Raw genomic sequence first — 8,879 nt, forward strand, 5'->3', positions numbered from 1 at the left:
CACTGCCAAACCAAACCAAACAAAAACAAAAACAAAAAAAAAGTGTTCTGTTTTCTCTGTGCAAGGAGGCTTGGGGCAGCCTGCCCGAGTTGCATTTCTCTGCACAGTCTTGGAATCACATTTTATGGAATTTCAGTTTCTTCCTGGCATCTAAGCACACATGCAATAAGTAGAGTGGTACACAAGATTCACTGGTGTTCTCGTAGGTATTTTTTTATTGATTTAAAAATATTAATGGTGAGTGCCAAGAGAAAGCACCTGCCCTGTCCTTCCTACCCCTGTGTACTGTGTGGGTGTCTTCCTGAATCCCTCTGCTTCCTCTCTGGCAGTGCATTAAAGGAGTTCGAGCAGGTTCCCAGACACTTGACTGAAGTCCTCCACGTGTTCTCCCTGGAGGACCTCCTCAGGACCAAGAGAGGGCTGCTGGCACCCTTACTCAAGGACATTCTGAAGGCAGCCCTTGCACATGTGGCCAGCTGTGAGGTGAGGGTTTGCTGGGAGCGGGTGGGTCCCTGACCTGTCCCCAAGCCAGGGCCTGTGCAGCATACTTTTTACATGAGACCATTAACTCCCACAAACTCTGAGTGTAGTGCCAGCGACATTTACAGATGAGGAGACTGATGTTCAGAGCTTTGAATTAATGGACCCAAATCATCCTGCTGATTACTGTGAGAGCTGGGCTGCAAGCCAGGGCCCTGGGACTTACTCTGGGTGCTGGAGCTGCTTGATTCCAGTCCGCTTGAAACAGCCACATGGACTCCGATGTAACAGAACAGAAACTCTGTGTCTGCATGAACTGGAAGATTGCAGTGTAGCATGGAAATGAAATTCCATCATTTAAGAACACAAGTTGAGAGTCCGGTGTGGTGGCACGCATCTGTAGTCCCAGCTGAGGCAGGAAGATCCCTTGACCAGGAGTTCGAGGCCAGCCTGGGCAGCTAGCAAGAGCCTGTCTCAAAAAGAGAGACAAATAAACAAAGTTTAAAATCATGATCTTTCTGTGTTTTAAACTGACTTGGTGAGAAATGGATGTTATGTGCCTTTTTTTGTTATTGTTCTTATCTAGTTTTTTAGAAGCTAAAATCATAGACATCCAAAAATTGATGATTATCAAGTTCTGTAAAACTGCTAACTCAGTTTCTGTATCAAGAGAAGCATTTCCAGTTTCTGACTTTCTGATGCTTTCTTTTACAGCTCTGTCAGGGAAAGGGCTTCATTTGTGAATTTTGCCGGAGTACAACTGTCATCTTCCCATTTCAGACGGCAACTTGTAGAAGATGTTCAGGTATTTTAATAACTAGCGAAACTTAGTAATCACTTAGCTTAGCTGCAAATTTAAGTTTAATGACTTAATCACAGAGTTAACTTCAGCTGCATAATAGCTTAATAACTTGGGCACAGGTTTTTCTTAAAAGTGCAGTGTGGTTGTGTGGTGGGTTGGAGATGACCCAGTTTGGGGTCCATGGGGAGGAATATTTGGTGGAGCAGGGATAAAGGATGAGGTCTGCTGGGGTTTTGGGTAGGGGAGATGTTCCTGCTTTTGCCTGGGCTTGCCCTGTTTTGTAATTGGATCATGAATTGTTATCTCCTGTTCCTTTTGTGCTACTTTGGTGGAGTTGAGGAGATGTTATAGAGGCCATGTGGCCCCCCAGGCCTAAAACCTTTACTCTGTGGTTCTTTACAGAAAAGGTTGCTGGTGTTTATTCTAGGATATCAGTGCCCAAGGGAATCCTGTACTCTGGATTCATGTTTTATCAAGAGAGATTTTAGTAACATGTCCCTTTTTATGGGTTTTATCAAGAGAGATTTTAGTAACATGTCCCTTTTTATGGGTACATTCTCCACTTAGGCCATCCCAGGGTTGTCTCCCCTTACCCTTTAAGCAGTGTTGCAGGCCTGCAGGACAGGTTTCCCATCAAGAGAGGCAGAAATTTCCATACAGAATATCTCTGTGGGGGACATGAAGCCAACAGGATCAGACAGGGGGAAAAGTTCACCTGTCCTGTGGTTGCACTCAAGTCTCAAGCCCTCCAGTGGGGGAACTCTGGAGCCTGGGTGGCCTTTCATCATTGTCCCAACTTGGGGACAGAGAGCTGGCTGGGTCAGACACTCCACAGTGACCAGTCACTGGATGCAGGCTGTTGCCAGGAAGGGGGCGTGATGTTGAATGAAGCAGCTCTCTCCATTTAGGGCCATTTCCAGAGAAGCAGTGCCACCTCCCAAGGGTCCTCAGCCACCAATTCTCTCAAAGGCTGGGGAACCCCTGCCACATGTTTGGGCAGATCTGGGGACACTGTGTGGCATCTTCTATGTTCTTTAGACTCTGTGAGCATCATGTTCATGACTTGTCAGGTAATTTATAACACCTGTGAATTTTAACCTGGCTGATTACTTTTTGCAAGACTCTGGGTTCTGATTTAGATCCCTGCCTCCCTGGGATGGGAATGAGCATCATTCACATACGAGAAAACAAGATGTTGTGTTGTCTGACAGCTGATCTCCTTGCTTGCAGCATGCAGGGCTTGCTTTCACAAACAGTGCTTCCAGTCATCCTGGTGCCCTCGGTGTGCAAGGATCACTACTCGGCGGAGACTTTTGGAAAGTTTGCCCTCTGCAGCCACGTGATGCCCCTTGAGTATTGTGAACTGTCGTTCAACATGCCTTATGATAAAATGCATTTGTGTGTATTATTGTCACTTTGTTTTTGGTATCAGGAATTGCATATTTATGAAAAAATATGGCCCAGATTTCTCTTTATTATATACATATATGTACATATTTAATATTTTAAAAATGCATAATTTTTGTTATTAAGTATATTGTTACTAATACGTGTTTACACATGGTAACATACTGGTGTACACATGTGTGACATTTTTGCTGCTACTAGGGTTATTTAAAAGTTTTTAAAGGGAACTTCTTAAATTGTATTGTAATAGTTGTATTTAGTTAATCTTGGAACCTTTTTTATAAATTGTAACTGACAAAATGAATTATTCAGTTCCTCTTCCTTTAAAGCTTGTTAGGTGAAACTGGTTCTTTCAGTGAACAGAAATGAAACCTGAAATCTGTCTGCTTCGTATTTTTTTTCTTCAATAAACATACTTCTACCTAAATGCCACTTTGCAATTGTGTTAGCCTTACATACCTATTCCAGGCTTTGCTTAGAAAGGGTATACCTATTACACAGCCTGAGCATGCAGGTCTAGGTGAGGTGCAATTACAAGTGGTTGCCTCTAGATGGCAGTGTTTCCGCAGCACACATACAGCCTGTTTGCCATCGCTGGTCCACATTCATGCCACGTCAAGGGAGACAAGTAAGTAGAACTTCATCCCTGCTCTTTGGGATATTACCTCATAGATACAAAACCAAGCAGAGGTATTTGAAGACTTAAATAAGCTGTGGGTAAATACTCTTAATGAACAACGTGGTTCTAGCAATAACATTAAAATCATAGACATCAATTAATAAAATTAAGTGAATCACAAAACTTTTGTGAACTTCTTTTTCCTAATATTTCTATTTCCTACATACTTTCACCCATTTGGAAAGGGATATAGCCCCATGTCCCTTCCTGGGACATCTTCAGTCCAAGTGATTCTTGATCTAGGGCTTGAGTGTTATATTCTCTGGCATCCACATGTCCTGGCTACACCTCCTCTGAATGAGCTTCTCAAGCAGCCAGGCAGTCAGGGAAGTGCTGCAGGTTGTCCCCTACCCCTATCCATCCCTCTGAGTTTTATTCAGTGAGATAACACTAAGACTATTGAAAGAAATGAGTGATTTCTGTCAGTCTGGGTCTTCTCATTCAGTTGTTTTCTCATCATCTCCAGTCCTCCTGCCAAAGCTCTGTTCACATTTATTACTTGAACAAATGTGTCAAATAGAAATTTAGACACATAAGAATAATAAAGTCAAATTTAACTACTGTCTCATTTCTATCCATAGCTCATATTCCCTCATGGGAATCAAGGGTCAGAATCATGTTTATATTCCTGGGAATAGCTTTCTGAGGCAAGTGTGAATATCTCCAATTTGCAGGTATGTAAACTGAGGCTTACAGAAGAGAAATAACTGGACTTTGTTCTTCTGCATAGTACAGGAGTGCATAGTGGTCTCTACCACCAGAGGTGTGCATATTAGAACTACTTTTGGCATTCAAGTCTGCCTACTTCCAAAGCTTGTGTTCCTAGCCCCAACTTCTGTGGGGTGTATTTGAGATAATATGACCAAATCCAACTCTAATATGTGCTAATCCAGCCTCTGTTCCTGGCATGGGGTTGGGTAGTTTTCCATTGTTCCCTTGTGTTAATGGAGCTACTGAGGCTCAGGCTTGTTTGAAGCATCTGGACAGAAATCATCCACAGCACGTGTGCAGCACTCAGTAGGGAAGTAATTAATTGTGGCGTATGTTGCTGCTTAGTGAGATTTACTCATTGGTGGTCTTTTCAACTCTCCTTTGACTGCTGGAAGGAAGATGAATACTAATGTTTCCCATCAGATCATCACACGCATGAGGCATTGGGTTGCAGTGCTGTGATCCTCAATGATTAATTTGCTGTTTCTACACTCCTCCCTTGGACAGTTCTGGTAAGGTTTCATTTACAGTTGTGATTCTCACCAGCAGGAAGAGAGTTCTGTTACCTTGAGACAGTGGGTGGGGTGAGAAGAGAGCCCCTCCCAAAGGTATTCTGCTCTGTTGATCTGGGTGAGAATTACTAGCCAGGACTTTGGATTGAGTCCCAGATATACTGCTTCCTACCTGTGAACTTCTGATTAAGCTTCTTCAGTGATCTGAGCTCTGTTTATAAAATTGAGGGATAATAATTATATTCAGTTGATCTGAGGATTAGAAATGGAAATGAATCACACAGCAGAGGGCCTACTATAAGTAAGGTCCTAATAAGTAAAAATAATCAGATATAGAAAGATTAAAAACTGAGTCATAACCACCTATTTTATATATCCCCAGGTAAACTACTTTGTCTCAGTTTACAATCTATAATGTGAAGATTATGCACTATTGTGCATTGAATTGTCCCTCCCCAAAATATATTGAAGTTCTTAACTCGAGGCATTTTTGACTGACATATTTGGAACTAGGATCTTTGCAGATGTAATGAAATTAGGGTGAGGTCATACTGGATTTGGATGAGCCTTGATCCATTGACCAGTGTTCTTATAAGAAGAGGGAAACTGGGTCAGAGATATAGACTCAAAAGGCCCAGAGAGTGGTGGAGTCCAACACTGGGTGACATATTGACCAGTCAAGGAACACCAAGAATTGCTGCCAGCAACTAGAAGCTTGGAGAGAGGCATAGAACAGATTCTTACTCAGAGCCTTTGTTATATGAGAGTTTTAGGCAAAGGCCAAGACTCCAGGGGTCCCAACATACTAGGTTCTGCAACCAGTCCCAAGATGCCAATCAAAGAGCAGTGGTGAAGGCAGGAAAGGAAGTTGAATCAGTAGAGCTAAACTGGGAAGATAAGGGGACCCTGTCTTTGGGGATACTGACAAGAGGTTCAGGTTTAAACAGGAAGAATTGGGGCAGTGGCTAGAGGTGTGCATTGTTAAGCAGTCTTGGCCAAACTGGTGTGGGTAATCACTACCTCAAGTCTATTTATTTGAGGTCTAGAGAGTTTATTGTCATCACTGAAAGGAGTAGTTGGGTTCCCATGAGATGATTCCTGTGTTTAGAGGGGGAACCTTCGTTCCCATCATGGAGTAACTGCTCCAACTTAGGGGCATTATCTATCTGTGAGGTTTTGCTGTTCCTGGAATCAGGGTGACTGCAGGTTTACAGAATGACTGGAGGCTTCTAGGCACCAATCTAGGGCTTTGGAATAGGATGCTTTATTACCTGGCAGTTGGACATCCCTGGAAATCCTGGATCCATAGTTATTCTTGGTGTCTTCAACCTTCAAGGGTCAGATGACCAGCTTCAGATGAATACTCCTTAAATGACCATTGTCTACTGAGGGTGTGCTTCCTGCCTTCTCACTGGGTCCTGACGTCATGGAAGGGGCAAAGGCCTCACTGGGGCCTCTTCTGTAAGGGCATTAATCTGTTTGTGAGGGTTCTGCCTTTATGACCTAATCACTTTCCAGAGGACCCGCTTCCCACCACCTTTACCTTGGGGGTAAGGATTTCAACATGGGTATTTGTGGGGGACACAAACATTTAATCCACAGCAATTGCATAGACTGCAAGAGCTCCTGCCTCTAAGTGACCCATATATCTAGACGTTGTCATATTGGAAAATAAATGAATGAGCAGAGGGAAGACGACTCCCCATCCCTCATTCATCTTCATTTCCACCACTCTGTTTTGTTTTGTTTTTGGTAGCAACACATTTTTAATTAATTTTTTAATTTATATATGACAGCAGAATGCATTACAATTCTTATTACACATATAGAGCACAATTTTTCATATTTCTGGTTGTATACAGATTATGTTCATACTAATTTGTGTCTTCATACTTGCACTTTGGATGATAATGTCCATCACATTCCACCATCATTGCTAACCTAATGCCCTCTCCCTTTCCCACCCACCCCTCTGCCCTATCTAGAGTTTATCTATTCCTCCCATGCTCTCCCTCCCTACCCCACTATGAATCAGCCTCCTTATATCAGAGAAAAAAAACATCAGCATTTGGTTTTTTGGGATTGGCTAACTTCACTCAGCATTATCTACTCCAACTCCATCCGTTTACCTGCAAATGCCATGATTTTATTCTTTTATTGTTGAGTAATATTCCATTGTGTATATAGGCCACATTTTTTTATCCATTCATCTATTGAAGGGCATCTAGGTTGGTTACACAGTTTAGCTGTGAATTGTGCTGCTATAAACATTGAGGTGGCTGTGTCCCTGTAGTATGCTGTTTTTAAGTCCTTTGGGTATTGATCAAGGAGAGGGATAGCTGGGTCAAATGGTGGTTCCATTCCCAATTTTCCAAGAAATCTCCATACTGCTTTCCATATTGGCTGCACCAATTTACAGTTCTACCAGCAATGTATATATGTACCTTTTTCCCCACACCCAACACTTTTTGTTGTTTGTATTCATAATAGCTGCCATTCTGACTGGAGTGAGATGAAATCTTAGAGTAGTTTTGATTTGCGTTTCTCTAAATGCTAGTGATAATGAATGTTTTTTTTCATATATTTGTTGATTGATTGTATATCATCTTCTAAGAAGTGTCTATTCAGGTCCTTGATTAATTGGGTTATTTGTTTTTTGGGGGCTTAGCTTTTTGACTTCTTTTTATACCTAGAGATTAGTGCTCTATCTAAAGTGTGAGGGGTAAAGATTTGCTCCCAAGATGTAGGCTCTTTATTCACCTCACAGATTGTTTCTTTTGCTAAGAATCAACTTTTTAGTTTGAATCCATCCCATTTATTGATTTTTGATTTTAATTCTTGCACCAAAGGAGTCTTATTAAATAAATTGGGGCCTAATCCCACATGATGGAGATTAAGGCCTACTGTTTCTTCTATTAGACGAAGGGTATCTGGTTTTGTTCCTAGATCCTTGATCCATTTTGAGTTGAGCTTTGCGCATGGTAAGAGATAGGAGTTTAATTTCATTTTGTTGTATATGGATTTCCAGTTTTCCCAACACCAATTGTTAAAGAGGTTATCTTTTCTCCAATGCATGTTTTTGTGCACCTTTGTCTAGTAAAAGATAATTGTAATTTGTAATTTTGTTGCTGTGACTGTGTGTTGAGACATGGAGGAGCTGGAGAGCAGGGTGGGGAAGAGCCTCAGGGTTCAGAACAATTTAATTTCAATCCTAGGTCTTGCATTCACTGGTTTTATGATGATGTGCACATTATTCAACTATTTATGTCTCACTTTCTTCATTAATAAAATGGGGGAGATAATAGCATCTGCCATGTGAGGTACTTGTGGAAAGTAAATGAGTTGTAAATGAAATGTATGTGGATCAGAGCTGACATAATGGTGAGCATAATTTGGTGAGAGCTGATATCATCAGCATTTGTGTGGATTCTAGTGTTGAGAATGGCCTTGTAGAGCACCAAGTTCTCATGTCTGAAAACCAATGTTATGGATAATAGGGAAAAATATGGAAAATGATGGCATTGGAAAGAGACAAGCAACACTTGGAGATGGAGAAGAGCAAGGTTTCTTCAGCACAAATGTGAGCTCAGTGGAGTCTTTCCCAAAGTCTGGGCACAGATTTTTGTTTTCAGTATCTTTTGTACAGTACAGATCTCTGGGTTTCAAGACTTTCTCAAGCAAGTATCCTTGTTTTAGCACCCCACCCCCACTCTTCTCCAGGCAGTTCTCATTCCTGCCACACCTGCTGGGCAAGCATGATTACAGAAGCTGAAACTAGCAGGTAGCAGCTATTAACAGACATAAAAGGAAACATCTTAGGATGGAATGGCCACTTTACCAAGAGCAAATGGTCAGTCACCCACTTACTTTCCCAAAATCTCTCCAACTTATAAGTTTAAAAAAATTCTTTTAGCTCTGCTTTCCTCACTCATTCTCAGAGTAAATTGAGAAACTGATGTGACTCCATTTTTGAAAAAAGCTTCTACCTCAAAGCCTATCCAAGGAAGGGGGCATGACCCTTGTCCTTGGAAAAACCCAACAAGCACTCCTAGACACATACCCACCCTGCTGAGTTGTTTGTCTGCAAATAACAGGATAGATCTGCAGCGCCAGGTGTCCCTGACTCAGTTAGGCTAGGTGAGGACCCATAGCAACCCCTAGCAACCAGCAATCAGCATGAGACAGGGAAAATACCTGGGATGCCAGATGACCCCCCAGTAGTTTATGGTGGTTGATAACATGTTGGGAAATCATGTAGTTTAGCACACACACCCCTCATGGCTTAAAC

General features: G+C 42.0%; 1 protein-coding gene across 1 annotated transcript in view; it reads left to right on the plus strand.

The window, feature by feature from the left end:
• The window catches only part of RUBCNL (rubicon like autophagy enhancer), a 42,828-nt gene extending 39,763 nt beyond the window's left edge, over positions 1-3,065 (plus strand). The window contains exons 12-14 of the mRNA XM_081278860.1: positions 330-483; positions 1,195-1,285; positions 2,513-3,065. Of these exons, the coding sequence (XP_081134986.1) occupies positions 330-483; positions 1,195-1,285; positions 2,513-2,625 (358 nt within the window). The 3' untranslated portion in view covers positions 2,626-3,065. The remainder of the gene's footprint in view (positions 1-329; positions 484-1,194; positions 1,286-2,512) is intronic.
• Positions 3,066-8,879: the final 5,814 nt, after the last annotated feature.

The sequence above is a fragment of the Spermophilus citellus genome, assembly GCF_964194105.1.
Source record: "Spermophilus citellus genome assembly, chromosome: 1".
NCBI classification, from domain to species: Eukaryota; Metazoa; Chordata; class Mammalia; order Rodentia; family Sciuridae; genus Spermophilus; species Spermophilus citellus.